This window comes from Anomaloglossus baeobatrachus, chromosome 10, assembly GCF_048569485.1.
Source record: "Anomaloglossus baeobatrachus isolate aAnoBae1 chromosome 10, aAnoBae1.hap1, whole genome shotgun sequence".
Taxonomy (NCBI): Eukaryota; Metazoa; Chordata; class Amphibia; order Anura; family Aromobatidae; genus Anomaloglossus; species Anomaloglossus baeobatrachus.
In genome coordinates, this window is record NC_134362.1 from 75,449,628 (window position 1) to 75,470,162 (window position 20,535).

The 20,535-nt window shown below is 48.1% G+C and overlaps 2 protein-coding genes across 3 annotated transcripts in view; one reads left to right on the forward strand and one right to left on the reverse strand.

The window, feature by feature from the left end:
- TKFC (triokinase and FMN cyclase) overlaps positions 1-20,535 on the reverse strand; it is a 742,129-nt gene that overhangs the window by 62,386 nt on the left and 659,208 nt on the right. Inside the window, exon 1 of one of the 2 annotated variants that reach the window (XM_075325273.1) lies at positions 18,688-18,788. The exons of the other annotated variant lie outside the window; for it this stretch is intronic. The gene's annotated coding sequence lies outside the window, so the exon portion shown is untranslated. Of the gene's footprint in view, positions 1-18,687; positions 18,789-20,535 lie in introns of those variants that run through there. 2 annotated transcript variants of the gene reach the window in all.
- The window catches only part of DDB1 (damage specific DNA binding protein 1), a 91,649-nt gene continuing 89,962 nt past the window's right edge, over positions 18,849-20,535 (forward strand). Inside the window, exon 1 of the mRNA XM_075325272.1 lies at positions 18,849-19,137. Within this exon, the coding sequence (XP_075181387.1) occupies positions 19,077-19,137 (61 nt within the window). The 5' untranslated portion in view covers positions 18,849-19,076. The remainder of the gene's footprint in view (positions 19,138-20,535) is intronic.

Here is a 20,535-nt window from a genome sequence, read left to right on the forward strand (position 1 = left end):
GCAAACCCCGATTGTGGGCGCACAGCCTAAAATGCTGCAATGGATGAATGGATAGATGTCAAACAAATATAACGTCCCACCCCCTGCATATTCTAAGCTGGCGCCCTTTAGTGCCTTTCATGTGGCACTAAAGGGTGCCTAGCCATGTATTTAGCCCCCCAAAAAATTAATAATTAAAATAAACGACGTGGGGTCCCCCCTATTTTTGATAGCCAGCTAGGGTAAAGCAGACAGCTGTAGCCTGCAAACCACAGCTGACAGCTTCACCTTGGCTGGTGATCAATTTGGAGGGCTCCCCAGGCATTTTTTAAAAAAAACCCAAACAAACGTGGGGTCCCCCCCAAATTAGATCACCAGCCAAGGTGAAGCGGACAGCTGGGGTCTGGTATTCTCAGGGTGGGAAGAGCCATGGTTATTGGACTCTTCCCAGCCTAAAAATAGCAGGCCGTAGCCGCCCCAGAAGTGGCGCATCCATTAGATGCGCCAATCCTGGCCCTTCGCCCCAGCTCATCCCGTGCCCTGGTGCGGTGGCAAACGGGGTAATATACGGGGTTGATACCAGCTGTAATGTCACCTGGCATCAAGCCCTGGGGTTAGTGATGTCACGGCATCTAAACAGATACCCGACATCACTAACCCGGTCAGTAATAGAAAAAAATACAGACAAAAAAAATTTATTTGAAAAAAACACACCCCGAAAAATTCCCTCTTTCACCAATTTATTGAAAATAAACAAATTCCGGTAGCTGTAATCCATTTTGGAGATCCCACAACTCTGGACCTTCTAGAATATGGGGGGCACGTTCAGGGAACGTATCCCCCATTTTCTGGAAGAGCAAGCTCTCCATGAGCAGTGTGGGTGCAGTAATCTGAGAATACTGCACTCACACTGCCCCAGTCCAACCTAGAGCAGAGTGACCTGCAGTAACCTCATTCCAGAATATGAGGGGCACAATCACAGAACGTACCCCCCATTTTCTAGAACAGCAGGCGCTCCATGTGAGGAGTGTGGCTGCAGATTACTGCACTCACTCTCCCCCGGTCCACAGTGGAGCAGCATGTGCAGCAGCGAGGTCAGCGTCCCTGCTTGCAAGGATCCAGCTGACAGCCGCTGTCTGCACATGCGCCGCCAGCTTTCCAGAAGGAGGAGGAGTGATCGCGGGGACGGAGCAGCAGCCAGGTAACGGGGAAGACCGGGGGCTGACAGGGGGGTGACGGCGGGAGACCTGGCGGGACCTGGGGACAACTTTTCTGTTGCATGCTCCGGAGGGGGAAGGGGGGCGGCTCTGGAGAACCGGAGGGGGCTCCGGGGGACCAGAGACCTCCGGTGTCCCGGAGGACGGGTTAGGGGGAGGACATTTCCCTGCGATCTGAAATGTTTGATAATTTCAGATCGGAGGGAAATGAATGCAGAGCCGGCGGCTGCAGTTTTCGGCGTGCGTCGGAGCCATTTTGGATGTTCCGGAGGGGATGGGGGTGGTGGTGGTTGATTTCTCCGGTACCAGGGGCTTTGGGGGCACTACGGAGCTTATATTTCTTTATCATCTGACATGTTTGATCATGTCAGATGAGAAAGAAATCTTTTTTTTTTTGTGATTGGCGGTATACGGTGTATACCCGCTATCACATTATCGGGGTCCAAAAAAAACACCCCGATTCATAATCTTGGGTATCTCCGGTAGCTGAAACCCCCGAGATTTTCCGTCACTGGGGGGTGCTATAAGCTTTTTCCGGCCTGACGTCTCAAGACGTCGGAACAGAATAAGTACCCTGTTTTTCCGACGTCTTGAGACGTTAGGCCGTCAGCACTTCTTCCTCTTGGTCCTCCATTTATATGTTATATGTTTTTGATATACCCTACAGCATTATATAAAATGTTTGATACATTTCTAACTATGGCTTGTTTAGGTGTTTCTGTCACTGGGCAAATTTAAAGACTCTAATTCTTTGGTTCCATAGTTAACAGCTGTAGTAGAAGTCGGGTTCATGTCCTTCAGAAACACATTCAGTAAATATGCAATAGGATCTTCATTATGTATACCCCTTTTCATATGTAAAGCGCCATGGAATTGATATAATATACTGTATATATATATATATATATATATATATATATATATATATATATATATATAGTGCCTACAAGTAGTATTCAACCCTCTGCAGATTTAGCAGGTTTACACATTCGGAATTAACTTGGCATTGTGACATTTGGACTGTAGATCAGCCTGGAAGTGTGAAATGCACTGCAGCAAAAATGAATGTTATTTATTTATTTATTTTTTAAATTGTGAAAAGTTTATTCAGAGGGTCATTTATTATTCAACCCCTCAATCCACAAGAATTCTGTTTGGTTCCCCTAAAGTATTAAGAAGTATTTCAGGCACAAAGAACAATGAGCTTCACATGTTTGGATTAATTATCTCTTTTTCCAGCCTTTTCTGACTAATTAAGACCCTCCCCAAACTTGTGAACAGCACTCATACATGGTCAACATGGGAAGACAAAAGGAGCATTCCAAGGCCATCAGAGACAAGATCGTGGAGGGTCACAAGGCTGGCAAGGGGTACAAAACCCTTTCCAAGGAGTTGGGCCTACCTGTCTCCACTGTTGGGAGCATCATCCGGAAGTGGAAGGCTTATGGAACTACTGTTAGCCTTCCATGGCCTGGACAGCCTTTGAAAGTTTCCACCCGTACCGAGGCCAGGCTTGTCCGAAGAGTCAAGGCTAATCCAAGGACAACAAGGAAGGAGCTCCGGGAAGATCTCATGGCAGTGGGGACATTGGTTTCAGTCAATACCATAAGTAACGTACTCCACCGCAATGGTCTCCATTCCAGACGAGCCCGTAAGGTACCTTTACTTTCAAAGCGTCATGTCAAGGCTCGTCTACAGTTTGCTCATGATCACTTGGAGGACTCTGAGACAGACTGGTTCAAGGTTCTCTGGTCTGATGAGACCAAGATCGAGATCTTTGGTGCCAACCACACACATGACGTTTGGAGACTGGATGGCACTGCATACGACCCCAAGAATACCATCCCTACAGTCAAGCATGGTGGTGGCAGGATCATGCTGTGGGGCTGTTTCTCAGCCAAGGGGCCTGGCCATCTGGTCCGCATCCATGGGAAGATGGATAGCACGGCCTACCTGGAGATTTTGGCCAAGAACCTCCGCTCCTCCATCAAGGATCTTAAGATGGGTCGTCATTTCATCTTCCAACAAGACAACGACCCAAAGCACACAGTCAAGAAAACCAAGGCCTGGTTCAAGAGGGAAAAAATCAAGGTGTTGCAGTGGCCTAGTCAGTCTCCTGACCTTAACCCAATTGAAAACTTGTGAAAGGAGCTCAAGATTAAAGTCCACATGAGACACCCAAAGAACCTAGATAACTTGGAGAAGATCTGCATGGAGGAGTGGGCAAAGATAACTCCAGAGACCTGTGCCGGCCTGATCAAGTCTTATAAAAGACGATTATTAGCTGTAATTGCAAACAAAGGTTATTCCACAAAATATTAAACCTAGGGGTTGAATAATAATTGACCCACACTTTTATGTTGAAAATTTATTGAAATTTAACTGAGCAACATAACTTGTTGGTTTGTAAGATTTATGCATCTGTTAATAAATAAATCCTGCTCTTGTTTGAAGTTTGCAGGCTCTAACTTATTTGCATCTTATCAAACCTGCTAAATCTGCAGGGGGTTGAAGACTACTTGTAGGCACTGTGTGTGTATATATATATATATATATATATATATATATATATATATATATATATATATATATATATATATAAATAAATAATAATCTAAGGGAATAAAGGGAACCTGTCACCAGATTTGTCCCCTAAAAGCTGCTGCCACCACCACTGAGCCCTTATATACAGCATTCCAGAATACAGTATATAAGAGCCCAGGCCGCTATGTAGAATGAAAAAAAAACACCTTTATTATACTCACCTAGGGGGCAGTCCGGTCCGATGGGCGTCGCTGCTCTTGGTCTGACGCCTGCTCCATCTTGTGCGATTGCCATCCTCCTTCCCAGCCCTGTGTGCATGACACGTCCTGTGTTATCAATACAGAGGCCTCCATTGTGCTCCTGCGCATGCCCACTTTGATCTGCCCGGCTGAGAGCAGAGTAAAGTATGTACTGACATGTACTGTAATGCGCAGGAGCAAGGAAAGGTCAAAGATCCCGTGCACATGGGCACTACAATACTCTGATCTGCCCTCAGCAGGGCAGATCAAAGTGCGCATGCGCAGGAGCACAACAGAGGTCTCTGTGTGGATGACGCAGGACATGGCATGCACACAGGGCTAGGGAGGAGGGTGGCGATCGCACAAGATGGAGGAGGCGCCGGACCGAGAGAAGCTATATATATATATATATATATATATATATATATCTGATATTCTGGAATCCCGCAGACCTGTATATTGTGCCTCTGTCCCCTATTATCTAGATCTTCAACATAGTGTTGTAGGTCTCTGATCATGGTTGCCTGTAGAGTTTTGTTTTTGCAAATAGCGGATTACGGTTCTAGCTGTATTGTACTCATCTTACAAAAGGTTCACTCTCTGTGTCATAGAAATGACATCATCGGTGGCAACAATGAGGAAGACTGGGGGGAGTGTAGTCTCATCGATACAGAAGGATCCCGTGGTTCACCCCATAGTATAGATGGTGAACAGTCTATGGCTATCTCCAACTCCCCTTACAAGTGAGATGGCACTCTGGGGCAGTTGAGTGAAGATGGTGGTTTGGCTTGCGGTGCCATCTTGGGAGATGAGTGGCCAGCATCCGCCGTCGTTGGACTCTCACTACCAGGAGGAGAACCGAGAACCAACTCCTTGTGACTGCTCAGGAGCAAGGCACTACAAGACTCAGCAAACAACAATGCTGTAGACGCCAGGAGGGGGCGAAGGTTGTAGCTCTCCTCTCCAGTGCAGTGTCAGGCTCAGCTCTCAGATTTCCTTGGGGATATGAGTCCAGGATAAGCGTTGTCGGTTCCGCCGGGTCCCTAAGGATCTTCCACGTTTTTTTTCCCCCATATCTCTCTTGAGGCTGCTAATAGAAGCTAATTTAGCTTGGTGAGGCAGCATCTCCGGTGTCAAGTGTCTGCTCTCGTGATGGTCCGGACACGCTCCTAATGCAGCCTTTATCTACCTACACTGCAGTATTTGCTACAAATTTTTCTGCTGAAAATACTGAACGTGTGCAAATACCCTTAGGCTACTTTCACACATCCGGTTTGAGCCGTGAGGCTCAATCCGGCTGTGAAACCTATGCAACGGATGCGGCGAAAACACCGCATCCTTTGCATACGTTTTTCCATGCGGCCGGTCCGTTTTTTTCCGGTTGCGGCACGCTACTGAGCATGCGCAGTGGAAGAAACCGCATGCGGCGGCCGGATGCAGTTTTTTCCGCATCGCGCCGCATCCGGCGTCCATAGGCATGCATTGAAAAATGCGCCGCAGCAGCCGGATGCGGCGCAATGCGTTTTTTTTTTTGCCGGAGCAAAAAACGTTGCAGGCAACGTTCCATCCGGCAGCGGCATCGGCTAAATCTGCCGCATGCGGCAAAAACCGGACCGAACGCAAGCCCATGCAGCACAATACGGCACTAATGTAAGTCTATGCAAAAAAACCCGCAACTGGCGGCAAAAAAAAACGGTTGCGGTTTTTCTGCAGAGCGCCGTATTGTGCCGCAGAGCAAAGACCGGATGTGTGAAAGTAGCCTAAGGGACATGTCTGTTAGTTACTGGCCCGAATAGACACTTGCTCTTTTGTTTCAGTAAAGCCTCGTTCACATGTCTGATTATTCCACATAGGGGAAAAATGGACCAATTATTGTGATCAGACTCTGATCAGTGTGGTCTGAGTGTCATCCGATTTTGTCATATGTGAGCATAATAATAATAAAGTCTCCATTCTGAGAGTGTGAAAATTGGACCTCAACCGGAACCTGAAAACCCACCTGTTCAGAAATGCCTACAATCTACAATGAACTCACTGCCGCCCGACCACCGTGCGGAGCTGCCGCCCAATCTACACCCCACCTACTGTCTCCTCCCCATAATCCTATAGAATGTAAGCCCGCAAGGGCAGGGCCCTCTTCCCTCTGTACCAGTCTGTCTACTGTAACTTGTGTACGGTATGTATTCTGTATGTAACCCCTTCTCATGTACAGCACCATGGAATTAATGGTGCCCTATAAATAAATAATAATATTAATAATAATAATTGTGATGTGTATTTTTTTTTTATCAGTGCATGTGCCGCAGCCGCTCATTGTTATCTCCTCAATGTCCTCAGTAAAATGGCGCCGGAGATCGATATCGGTATGTGCAGATTCTGACACCATTTTATTGAAGAGGTGGAGAAAAACATGAAAATATTACTGTGTACACGCCGGACATAATGCTAATCACAGCGGCAGAGGGGAGATATTTAAACAGGGGTGGCAGGCAGCCAGGGGAGGACTCATTACTGAAGACCCGACCCAAAAATCCTGCCCCAATGCTCAAAGCACTGCACAAATTACATAGTTTTACGGTGTTTGGACAAAGATTACTGCAATCAAGACTCTGATTTATCAGCTAAAGGACTAATTTTATTCAGCATCCTTTTGCCAATATGGCCCTGCCTCTAGTTTATAGGGCAAAAACCTGGTGGTTGGTTCCCTTTAAGGAAAGTTGACCCCAAATGCTCTTACACACAAGTAGAGCGGGTACTCGCCCTCCTGGGTTCTAGTGCCGGATTCCTGCCCCTGCTCAGTTCTTAGTGATGTCGTGTGGACAGCGAGCATCACTGCTGCAGCCAATCACTGAGATAAGTGGCTTTGGCAATACAGACATCATGAGCTGATGAGTTCAGTGATTGGCTTCAGAGGTCATGTGCTCGGTCAATGTGACTGTTACAGTCAGTGGTGTAATTAGTGTCTGATGGGCCCGATTTAAAGTTTGAGCCTGGGTGGGTAGATATAGGATACGCAGATCTACCTCTCTGGACCGGACATCACCTCCCTACTAACCAAAATCCCACAATGTCTGTCTGCTATTTCATCCTTTTTCTCTGCCCAATTCCTAAAACTGAACATGGACAAAACAGAATTCATTGTCTTTCCTCCTCATTCAACTACCCCCACCTGACATATCCACCAATGTCAATGGCTGTTCACCTTCCCCAGTGCCATGTGCTCGCTGACTGGGAGTGACTCTAGACTCTGATCTCTCTTTCATGCAAAACATCCAAGCCCTCTTCACCTCCTGCTGCCTCCAACTCAAAAACATTTCCCGGATTCGTACATTCCTTTCCCAAGAAGCTGCAAAAACCCTAGTCCATGCCCTTATTATCTCCCACCTGGATTATTGCAACCTCCTGCTCTATGGCCTCCCTTCTAACAGTCTTGCACCCCTACAATCTATTCTAAACTATGCTGCCCGACTGATCCACCTGTTTCCCCGCTACTCCCCGACCTCTCCTCTCTGCCAATCCCTTCACTGGCTTCCCATTGCCCAACCACTCCAGTTCAAAACCCTAACCATGACCTACAAAGCCATCCACAACCTGTCTCCTCCCTACATCTATGACCTAGTCTCTCGGTAACCTTCGATCCTCGCAAGATCTACTTCTCTACTCCCCTCTCATCTCCTCTTCCCACCATCACATCCAAGATTTCTCGCGTGCCTCCCCCATACTCTGGAACACCCTGTCACAACACATCAGACTCTCACCTACCTTGACAAGCTTCAAAAGGAATCTGAAGACCCACCTCTTCCAACAAACCTACAACCTACCATAACCCTCAGTCTGATACAGCACCGCACGACCAGCTCTACCCTCACCTACTGTTTTCTCACCCATCCCTCGTAGACTGTGAGCCCTCGCGGGCAGGGTCCTCTCTACTCCTGTACCTGTCTGTGCCTTGTATTGTTTATGATTATTGTACTTGTCCCTATTATGTACACCCCTTTCACATGTAAAGCGCCATGGAATAAATGGCGCTATAATAATTATTAATAATAATATATGCGCCATTGTAACATCCGAGTTGCCCCCCTCCTCCCCTGTGTAGTAATGACCCCATTCCTGGGCCACTTCCTGGTAAATATGTCCCGCATCCTGGTATATGTCCCCATTATGGCTCTATCCTGGTAAATGTCATCATCATGGCCCCATCATGGTGTATGACCACATTATTGCTATATCCTGGTATATATATCTCCATCCTGGTATATACAGTATGTCTCTGTCATGGCTCCATCCTGGAATATGTCACCATCATGGCCCTCTTCTGGTGTATGACACCCCCATCATGGCTATATCCTGATATATATGGCCACATCCTGGCCCCCATCCTAGTATATAAGGAATAACGTTTGGAACACCATTCTAAGTCCGAACTGGGTGCAAAAACCTAAAAAAACATCACTATGGGGAGATAAGGTATGCACACCAGTGACTATGCAAGGGGAATACATGCAATAGCAGAAACTGCTGTGTGAATACTGACTTGAAAAATCCAATAGCTATATGTAAAAATGAACATTTTTACATATAGCTATTGGATTTTTCAAGTCAGTATTCACACAGCAGTTTCTGCTATTGCATGTATTCCCCTTGCATAGTCACTGGTGTGCATACCTTATCTCCCCATACCCATCCTAGTATATGTCCCCTTCCTGGTATATATGACCCCATCATAGCCCCATCCTGGTATACATCCCCCCATCATAGCCCCATCCTGGTATTTATGTCCACATCCTGGCTCCAACCTAGTATATGTCCCCATCATGCTATATATGTCCCCATGATAGCCGCATCCCGGTTCATAGGAGAAAGTGGAGAAGAAAAGTCCAGCGAGTTGGCAATCCTTAAGTATAAAATTCATATATCCTGAAAAAATAGACAGCACATTGAAATTATGCCTTTAAATACTCCGGACTGCAATTACATTGTTTTTATTCTTTGAATAAAATAAAGGATAGATGAATTATATACTTAACCCTTTAGTGACGGGGCTAATTTTCACCTTAATGACCAGACCAAATTTTGCAATTCTGACCAGTGTCACTTCATGAGGTTATAACTCTAGAACGCTTCAACGGATCCCGATGATTCTGAGATTGTTTTTTCGTCACATATTGGACTTCATGTTAGTACCAAATTTAGGACAACATTTTTTGCGTTTATTTGTGAAAAAATATGAATTTTGGCAAAATTTTTGAAAATTTTGAAATTTTCAACTTTTGAATTTTTTTTCCGTTAAACCAGAGAGTTCTGTGACACAAAATAGTTAATAAATAACATTTCCCACTTGTCTACTTTACATCAGCACAATTTTGGAAAAAAAAAAAAATTTTTGTTAGGAAGTTAGAAGGGTTCAAAGTTTATCAGCAATTTCTCATTTTTACATCAAAATTTACAAAACCATTTTTTTAGGGACCACATCACATTTGAAGTGATTTTGAGAGGCCTAGATGACAGAAAATACCCAAAAGTAACACCATTCTAAAAACTGCACCCCCCAAAGTACTCAAAACCACATTCAAGAAGTTTATTAACCCTTTAGGTGCTTCACAGGAACTAAAGCAATGTGGAATGAAAAAAGCAAAAAATAAAATTTTACCTAAAAATGTTGCTTTACCCCAAATGTAATCAATTTTAGAAGAAATAACACAACAAAATGGACCCCAAAACTTGTTACCCACTTTCTTATGAGCGCGGTGATACCCCATAAGTGGTCAGAAACCTCTGTTTGGACAAATGGGAGGGCTGGGAACACAAGGAGCAATATTTGAAGTTTGGAAAGCAAATTTGGCTGAAATAGATTGTGGGCACCATGTTGCATTTACATGTCCGCTAAGGTACCTAAACAGCAGAAACCCCTCACAAGTGATGCCATTCTGGAAACTAGACCCCTCAAGGCTTCTATCTAGGGGTATAGTGAGCATTTTGGACCCACAGGTACTTCACAGATTTTGATAACGTTACGTTGTCATATTGAAAATTTTCATTTTTTTCTCAAAAATGTTGCTTTAGCATTAATTTTCTTACTTTTTCAAGAGGTAATTCCAAAAATTGGACCCCAGCGTTTATTACCCACTTTCTTATGAGCGCGGTGATACCCCATATGTGGACAGAAACCTCTGTTTGGGCAAATGGGAGGGCTGGGAACACAAGGAGCAATATTTGAAGTTTGGAAAGCAAATTTGGCTGAAATAGATTGTGGGCACCATGTTGCATTTGTAGGGCCCCTAAGGTACCTAAACAGCAGAAACCCCCCACAACTGACCCCATTTTGGAAACTAGACCCCTCAAGGAATTTATTTAGATGTTTGGTGAGTACCCTGAACCCCCAGGTGCTTCACAGAATTTTATAGCGTTGAGCCATGAAAATAAAAAAATTAAATTTTAACACAAAATTGTTACTTCAACCATGTAGCTTTTTTTTTCACAAGGGTAAAAGGAAAAAAACCACCATAAAATGTATTGTGCAATTTCTCCTGAGTTCGCCGATACATCATATGTGGCGGAAATCAACTGTCTGGGTACACGGCAGGGTGCGGAATGAAAGGAGCGCCATTTGACTGCAAAATTGGCAGGAATCATTAGCGCACGCCATGTTGTGTTTGGAGACCCCCTAAAGTGGCTAAACAGTAGAGCTCCCCCACAACTGACCCCATTCTGGAATCTATACCCCTCAAGGATGTTATCTAGGGGTATAGTGTGCATTTTGAACCCACAGGTACTTCACAGAATTTTATAACAATAGGTTGTCATATTGAAAATGTTCTTCTTTTTCACAAAAGTGATGCTTTAGCACCAAATTTTCCACTTTTACAAGATGTAACACCAAAACGTGGACCCCTCATTTTGTTACCCACTTTCTTACGAGTCCAGCGATACCCAACAAGTAGTCAAAAACGTCTGTTTGGGCAAACGGCAGGACTTGGAAGGGAAGGTGCACTTTTCAAATTTTGGATTATTTGATTTGCAGAGCCTATGTGTTATCAGAACAACTGAAAACCCACATAAATGGATTTTTTGTACATTTTATCTTGGAGTGAAGGGCAAAATGTGGAGGAAAATACCGCCAATTATATGGCAGACTTGTGCTTGTTCCAGAGATGAAGGAACACCAGGAGGGCTAGAAGGACATGTTAATTTTTCAGAGACTGGTCGTACAACGTCTGTTTAGCACCATCAATCCCTATATGAGGGACAATTGTGCCAGCCGACGTGGTACACCATAACAGGCTCCTACCTGCCAAGGTCGGAACCGCTATATGCACAAAACAACCAGTCCCCCACAGGGTTATAAAAGTATTGTCCAGTGCAGGAGGTTCGGCAAGAACCATGCAGTAAAGCCCAAGGTGTAAAATTACAGAACAGCTTCAGATCCTCCAATAAAGTGATCATGCCCGTATCACCAAGACGTAGTTGTAATAGCAGTCAGACTAAGATGACTGGTGCTAACACTTTGAGTGATCAAATCTTGGAATTATTTGTCAGATGATCAGATGTTTCAAGAACATTTGCGGGGTCCACATTCTGGAGTACGCAGACGTGGGCATATGACGAGAATTTGTCTGCATAACACTTCGGTATGTGAGTGATCAAGTCCTGGAATTATTTGTGAAATGGGGTAAAATGTGTTTTACTGATGAAAATAGTAAATTTTATTTGACAAGTAACACAGGGGCTCACTACACAGAAAATATAAACGTGAAAGAAAAACCCTACCACACAATTTGGGAATAGTGTATGATGTCTAATAATTGTGGGATGTGTGGTAGATCTCGAAGCAGGGGGTAACACAAAGTCCTGGCTGGGAAGGGCACATGGGACAGTAATATCTTGAGTCGCTTCTCCTACCCTGCTTGCGACATACCCGGCACCTTTTTTTAGGACGGTTTTGGGTGGGAGTAGGAGGCACGAGACGCATAAAATGCCGTTCCGTTAGTCTCCGGGCATTCTCTGACTCGAAGGCTGCCTCTGGTGCCGCTGAGTCAAACATGAGGGACTCAATAATTTTTTCCTGGTATTGCTGAAATGTGAGGGCCCCTTGTGATTTTTTAAACAGTACAAAACTGTTGTAGGTAGCAATCTGTATCAGGTAGATTGCTACCTTTTTGTACCAGGCCCTCGTTTTCCGCTTTACCAGGTATGGTTGGAGCACCTGGTCAGACAGGTCCACGCCACCCATAAACCTGTTGTATTGGGTCACACAGAAGGGTTTCTGTTTGTCCCTGGTGGCTCCCCTCTCTCTGACCGACACAGTGGTGTCCTCATGCAGGGTGGTGAGCATGTAGACGTCCTTGCGGTCATTCCACTTTACGGCAAGCAGTTTGTCACTTGCCAGTGCGAATGACGCCCCCCTCTCTAGACGTCTGGACACTAACTGTGCCGGCAAACCAACACGGTTTTTCCTTATTGTCCCACAGGCCCCTGTATTTGCAGCATGGAGGGATTGGTATAGGGGGATACTAGTGTAGTAGTTGTCGGTGTACACATGGTAACCTTTACCAAGAAATGGGGACATTAGCTCCCAGACAATTTTTCCTGGGACGCCAATTGTCTGGGGACAGTTGGGTGGGCTTATTTGGCGGTCCCTACCCTCATAAATGATAAAGTTACATGTGTACCCGCTGGTGCTTTCGCACACTTTATATAATTTTATGCCATACTTGGCTCTTTTGGAGGGGATAAACTGACGGAATGAGAGACGGCCCTTGTAACTCATTAGGGACTCGTCAACCGAAACATTCTCCTCTGGGCTGTAGGAAGTTAGGAAGGACTCTTTCAGGAGGGATATTAGGGATTTCAATTTATTAAGGCGGTCATAATTGGGGTCAGTTCTTGGGGGGACTTGGGAATTATCACTAAAATGGAGGAATCTCAATAGGGTCTCATATCGGGTTCTGGGCATTATGGCTGCAAATACAGGGGTGGCGTGGACAGATTTGGTTGCCCAGTAGGAGCGGATACTGGGTTTTTTCACTATTCCCATGTTGAGGGTAATGCCTAAAATTTTTTTGATTTCCGGGACACTTGTGGGGATCCAGGACCGGGAATGCACAGATGTTGGCTTTTGGGCAATATATTGGCGGGCGTACAAGTTGGTGTGGTGGGTGATAAGCTCAAGTACCTGTTGGTTAACAAAAATTTGGAAAAAATCCAGTGGGGCAAAATTGGTGACATTTATTTTTATGCCAGGGTCTCCTATGAAAGGGGGAATTTGTGGGGTAAAGGACGGGTCGGGGTTCCAGAGAGCATGGGGGACTGCAGAACTAGGTCCTGCCCCTGACGCTTCAGCAGTGGCGACTGGCGGGGTGTGGGACCCCGTGGAGGAAGCCGAATCGTCACCGCTATCCGAAAAATCTCTTTCTGAGGCCGATTCGGTCTCTGACCCAGAACTGCCGGAGGCAAGCAGCGAGTACGCTTGCTCTGCCGTAAACATTCTGCGGGCCATGGTTTTTGTTTTTATCCCTGGCTAACAAAAAATAAAAAAAAACCTAACACTAGTATTTTTTTTTTTTTTTTTATATAAACCCTAAATTTTTTTATAAAGATTATAAAAAAAAATATTTAGCGGAATGACGCAGCAAGGGATGACGGAATGATGGAGGGGGGGATGATCACAGGGGGGTGATCAGAAAAATTGGAAATTGATTATGATGATCTTTGTGAATTGATAACTTTTTCTCTCTATATGGCAGCACGTAGTCTCTCTCTCTTCTCTCCCAGATCAACTACAAGGGAGAGAGGAGAAAGGCAGACCTAAATGCTGCCATATTTATCAAATATTGGCATTTTGACTACTGTGATAGGATCTATCACAGTATTCAAATCTAAACAGCCAATCAGAATTTTTTTTTTGGTTGCCGGGTGCAGGAGGCAGATTATGCCAAGCACACTGCGCATGCGCCCGCCATTTTCCCGGAGAAGAGAAGAAGGGGGGCCGCGGGGGACCGGTGATTTTTTTTATTGAGGTACAGGGGAGGGGATTGGGGGATTGGGGGAACGGGGGATCCCAGATCGGGTGGGAGAGAGACTGGGAACGGTGGTGAGAACTCCGGTTCTCCAGATCCCTCTCTCTGGTCCCCTGGAGGGAGCTCCGGGGGACCAGAGAGCTCCGGTGTACCGGAGGAGAGGTCAGGGGGAGGACATTTCCCTCCGATCTGAAATGTTTGATCATTTCAGATCGGAGGGAAATGAATGCAGAGTCGGCGGCGGCAGTTTTCAGCGCGCGTCGGCGCCATCTTGCACGCTCCGGAGGGGGGCTCTGAGGAACCGGAGGGGGCTCCAGGGACCAAAGAGCTCCAGTGTACCGGAGGGTAGGTCAGGGGGAGGACATTTCCCTCCGATCTGAAATGTTTGATCATTTCAGATCGGAGGGAAATGAATGCAGAGCCGGCGGCGGCGGGAGTTTTCAGCGCGCGTCGGCGCCATCTTGGATTTTCCGGAGGGGGGGGGGGTTGGATGGATTTCTCCGGTACCGGGGGCCTTGGGGGCACTAAGGGCTCACATTTATTTCTCATCTGACATGTTTGATCACGTCAGATGAGAAATAAATCAATTTTACCGGCCATTTATTTTTTTTTAATGTTGTCGCCGGTATACGGTGTATACCGGCGATCGCATTAACGGGGTGCATAAAAAACACCCCGATTCATAATCTGGGGGATCTCAGCTACCCCTGGTAGCTGAAACCCCCGAGATTTTCGGTCGCTGGGGTGCGCTACAGGGTTTTTTCGGGCCGCCGCTTTAAAGCGGCGGAACAGAATAAGTACCCTGTTTTGCCGCCGCTTTAAGTCGTACGGCCGTCGTTATGAGGTTAAGGATTGCCGATTCGCTGGACTTTCTCTTGCTTCCATGTGTGGAATGCTCACCCTGTGGGCAGGCGCTGAGTGGCTACATGTACTAAGTCCCATAATCCGGAGAAATCTACACACGGTAAGCTGGCCTGCTCCTTTTTTTGGCATATACACTCCTCAAAAAATGAAAGGGAACACAACCAACCAAATATAACTCCAAGTTAAACTTCTGTGAAATGAAACTGTCCGCTCAGGAAGCATCACTGATTGACAATCAATGTCACATGCTGCTGTGTAAATGGAATAGTCATCAGATGGAAATTATTGGCAATTATTAAGACCCCCTCAATAAAGGAGTGTTTCTGCAGGAGGGGACCACAGGCCACACTCAGTACAATGCTTTCTGGCTGATGTTTGGTCACTTTTGAATGTTGGTTGTGCTCACACTCGTGGTAGCATGAGACGGACTCTACAACCCACACAAGTGGTACCGCAAAGTGCAGCTCATCCAGGATGGCACATCAATGCGAGCTGTGGCAAGAAGGTTTGCTGTGTCTATCAGCGTAGTGTCTAGAGGATGGAGGCACCACCAGGAGACGTGGAGGGGGCCGTAGGAGGGCAACAACCCAGCAGCAGGACCGCTAGAACAGGAGGAGCACTGCCAGAGCCCTGCAAAATGACCTCCAGCAGGCCACAAATGTGCATATGTCTGCACAAACGGTTAGGGTATGTGCGCACGTTGCTTTTTACCTGCTTTTTACCTGCGTTTTTGCTGCTTTTTCTTCTGCGCTGTTTAATGCCAAAATGGATGTGTTCTTCTATTCAAGCAAAGTCTATGGGAATTTGGCTTTCTTGTTCACACTATGTTGTTCAAAATGCTGCCTTTTTGTGGCAGAACTTTGGTCAAAAACTCAGCTTTGCAGTGCAAAACCCAAATGGCAAAAACAATTGACATGTTGCTTCTTTGAAAAGCTGAGTTTTTGACCAAAGTTCTGCCTCAAAAAGGCAGCATTTTGAACAACATAGTGTGAACAAGAAACCCAAATTCCCATAGACTTTGCTTGAATAGAAGAACACATCCATTTTGGCATTAAACAGCGCAGAAGAAAAAGCAGCAAAAAAGCAGGTAAAAAGCAACGTGCGCACATACCCTTAGAAACAGACTCCATGAGGATGGCATGAGGGCCCAACATCCACAGATGGCGTGGTGCTCACTGCCCAACACTGTGCAGGATGCTTGGCATATGCCACAGAACACCAGGATTGGTATATTTGCCATTGGCGCCCTGTGCTCTTCACAGATGAAAGCAGGTTCACACTGAGCACATGTGAGTCTGGAGACAGTGGAGAGCGATCTGCCTGCAACATCCTTCAGCATGACCAGTTTGGCAGTGGGTAAGTAATGGTGTGGAGTGGCATTTCTTTGTAGGGCCGCACAGCCCTCCATGTGCTCGCCAGAGGTAGCCTGACTGCCATTAGGTACCGAGATGAGATCCTCAGACCCCTTGTGAGACCATATGCTGGTGCAGTTGGCCCTGGGTTCCTCCTAATGCAGGACAATGCCAGACCTCATGTGGCTGTAGTGTGTCAGCAGTTCCTGCAAGATGAAGGCATTGATGCTATGGACTGGCCCACCCGTTCCCCAGTCCTGAATCCGATTGAGCACATCTGGGACATCATGTCTCACTCCATCCACCAACGTCAGGTTGATGTCGGCAAACTGCACATTGCAGTGCAAGGACCGGACGGGTCTCTGTGCTGTAATGCATTTGAGCTGTATGTATGCCCTTGAACGCACATCCAACTGAAACAGAAGCTGGGATGGGTGGCCCCGTCGCGATCACGGTGACCGCAATTGTCACGGCTGGTTATAGCGTAAACACCGAGACCTGAGTAGCAGTGGGGAGGTTGGAGGGCAAGAATCCACTGTTTAAGTTAGTTTAGGTATTTAAGAGCGCTTTCCTTAAAAGGGGTTATCCGGCTTCTTTGACTTTTTTTTTTTATTACCCTATGGGGCTACATTGGGGCAGGTAAGTAGATAGAGACCACTTACCTGCCCTGCTGTCAGCCCCTCTCCCCCGGCTCAGAGTGGTCATGTGACCGCTCCTGCCGCGATTTTGCTGCTTCCGGTCATTTCATGTCAACATGGGTAGGGCCATGTTGACATGCAAATGTGGAACAGCATGTTGCCGCCCTGCTGGGCTGTACAGTGCGAGTACTCCCCGCCCCCTTCCCTGCACCCTCCCACACATTCCCCCGCCCCTCTTTTACTCTCCAGTAACCTCCCCCTGCACTTGCTGTGGGGTTTGTGATCTGGGTGCGGGGCCTGGCGGCGGCTGCCGTGGTGTCAGCTCCAGCACCGGGCCCCTGCTCAGGATCACACATTCAAATGTACCGGCATCGCAGATCACAGATGCCGGTACATTTGAAAGTGCTGATGAGAAGCAGCGCAGCGCTGCTTCTCATCACTGTCCCTCCCGCTGTCTGTGCTCTCTTCAGCACAGCGGTGACGTCACTACTGTGCTGATATGTCCAGAGCACAGACAGCGCGCGAACGTGCAGGAGCGGCAGGGACCGAGGACGGGTGAGTATGTATTCCTTACACGTGTTCCCGATGGGGATGGGGGGCGGGCGGTGCAGAGCCATATGTGTGTGTGTGCAGAGCCATATGTGTGCACAGCCATATGTGTGCGTGTGCAGAGCCATATGTGTGCAGAGCCATATGTCTGCGTGTGCAGAGCCATAAGTGTGCGGTACAGAGCCATATGTGTGCGTGTGCGGTGCAGAGCCATATGTGTGCGTGTGCGGTGCAGAGCCATATGTGTGCATGTGCGGTACAGAGCCATATGTGTGCATGTGCGGTACAGAGCCATATGTGTGCGTGTGCGGTGCAGAGCCATATGTGTGCGGTGCAGAGCCATATGTGTGCGTGTGCGGTGCAGAGCCATATGTGTGCGTGTGCGGTACAGAGCCATATGTGTGCGTGTGCGGTACAGAGCCATATGTGTGCGGTGCAGAGCCATATGTGTGTGTGTGCGGTACAGAGCCATATGTGTGCGGTGCAGAGCCATATGTGTGCGTGTGCAGTACAGAGCCATATGTGTGCGCTGCAGAGCCATATGTGTGCGGTGCAGAGCCATATGTGGGGCTGTTATTTGCAATGCTGTAGTGATAACAGGTCAGGTGCTGGGGAAGAATACTGACAGGGAATGTGTGTGCAGGGGGCGGGCAGAGGGCGAGGCTGGACACTGGGGCGGGGCTGGACACTGGGGTGGGTGGTGACAGCTCTGACTGAGGTTTTGCACAGGAAGTGGTCAGTTTGCTGGATCTGAATGTAAATAAGAAGCTGCAGAGAATAAAGTCATAATTCAAGAGGAACAGAAGTTAGAAAACAAAAAATAACAATGTAGGTGTGATTTATATGACAATACAGCACAGATTAGCGTAACAAAAATGTTTGAGTTTATGTCGGACAACTCATTTAAAGGACCTCTGTCAGCATATTGTGACTGTACAAACCAAGCACAGGCACTCGCTGCATCGTGGCAGAACCAATCATTTATGTGCAGCTTCCCACCCCCTCATCTTTGATTGACAACTCTGACTTCATAGCACCTAAGAAGGGCGGGCATGGAGGGGAAACCAGCAGGTGGGAAAGTGGATCGTAATGATTAGCCCCGCCCTGATGCACTGAGCACCTGAGCTTGGTTTGTACAGTCATTCTGTGCAGACAGCCCCTTTAAAGTAGGATACTCCTGTACATCCATATGTGCTGCTCTTCCCCGGTCGGGAAGGGTTCTCTGCAGTCACAGGCTTGCTCTCCACAGTTAGAGCAGTGTTGATCCATATAGACACAGCATGTACCTTCCCGCACTGGCAGCCAGGCCTGCTCACGTGTGCCGCTCTGCCCCTCTCCGCTCTATGACCAGCGTCGCTCTACCCCCTGAGTCCTCCCAGCCCCACGGTGGCAGCTGCGTCCCCTCTTTCCCGCCAACCCCGGAGCGGACACGTAACATTGCAGTGTCTGAGACTCCGCACCGTGCGCGGTTTGCTCGGGCTTCTCCCTTTTCTATGCTCCACCTGTGTGTAGATGACTGTCTAGCCCACACTCTATTCTCTATGGTGCAGCTGCTGCCTGTCCCTTCTCTATCATCTCCTTTTTCCGGTTCCGGTGCGCGGAGGCCTGTTGCTGTCTGTTTTCGCGCCTGTCGCTACGTGAATTGCAGCGACAGGAGCTCAGCCCTGGAGATAACATGTCTTACAACTACGTGGTGACTGCGCAGAAGCCCACTGCGGTGAACGCCTGTGTGACAGGTCAGTGGCCGGGGCGTGCGGGTCCTGCCGGGATCAGAGCCGGGGTCATGTACTGGTGCAGGTGGTGGTCCTGCCGGGATCAGAGCCGGGGTCATGTACTGGTGCAGGTGGTGGTCCTACCGGGGTCATGTACTGGTGCAGGTGGTGGTCCTGCCGGGATCAGAGCCGGGGTCATGTACTGGTGCAGGTGGTGGTCCTGCCGGGATCAGAGCCGGGGTCATGTACTGGTGCAGGTGGTGGTCCTGCCGGGATCAGAGCCGGGGTCATGTACTGGTGCAGGTGGTGGTCCTGCCGGGATCAGAGCCGGGGTCATGTACTGGTGCAGGTGGTGGTCCTGCCGGGATCAGAGCCGGGGTCATGTACTGGTGCAGGTGGTGGTCCTACCGGGGTCATGTGCAGGTGGTGGTCCTGCCGGGATCAGAGCCGGGGTCATGTACTGGTGCAGGTGGTGGTCCTGCCGGGATCAGAGCCGGGGTCATGTACTGGTGCAGGTGGTGGTCCTACCGGGGTCATGTACTGGTGCAGGTGGTGGTCCTGCCGGGATCAGAGCCGGGGTCATGTACTGGTGCAGGTGGTGGTCCTGCCGGGATCAGAGCCGGGGTCATGTACTGGTGCAGGTGGTGGTCCTGCCGGGATCAGAGCCGGGGTCATGTACTGGTGCAGGTGGTGGTCCTGCCGGGATCAGAGCCGGGGTCATGTACTGGTGCAGGTGGTGGTCCTGCCGGGATCAGAGCCGGGGTCATGTACTGGTGCAGGTGGTGGTCCTGCCGGGATCAGAGCCGGGGTCATGTACTGGTGCAGGTGGTGGTCCTACCGGGGTCATGTGCAGGTGGTGGTCCTGCCGGGATCAGAGCCGGGGTCATGTACTGGTGCAGGTGGTGGTCCTGCCGGGATCAGAGCCGGGGTCATGTACTGGTGCAGGTGGTGGTCCTGCCGGGATCAGAGCCGGGGTCATGTACTGGTGCAGGTGGTGGTCCTGCCGGGATCAGAGCCGGGGTCATGTACTGGTTCAAGCGGCGGCCCGGCTGGGCCGTGCATTATCAGCTGCAACATGAGGTGATGGTGACCAGATTCAAGTTAGATAAATGGCACAACACTGGGCCTCAGGATCTCGTCACTGTGTTTGTGCATCTGTGTTCATTGCCTGTACCATAACCCACCGTCACCATGGGCCACTCTATTCACAACATTGACATTCGCAAACCCCTCATTCACACGACGTCATATACACAGTCTGCCATCTGCAAATTATAAAATGAACCCGGAGTAGCGTGGAACCATCTGTGCTGCTGGGGATAAAAATTAAGGTCCAGTCCGTGGTGTGGATGAGAAGGGGCTTTATTTACGTGTTTCAAAGTGAAACTCCTCTTCTGCCTCAAAAAGGCATCTGCCCTCCGT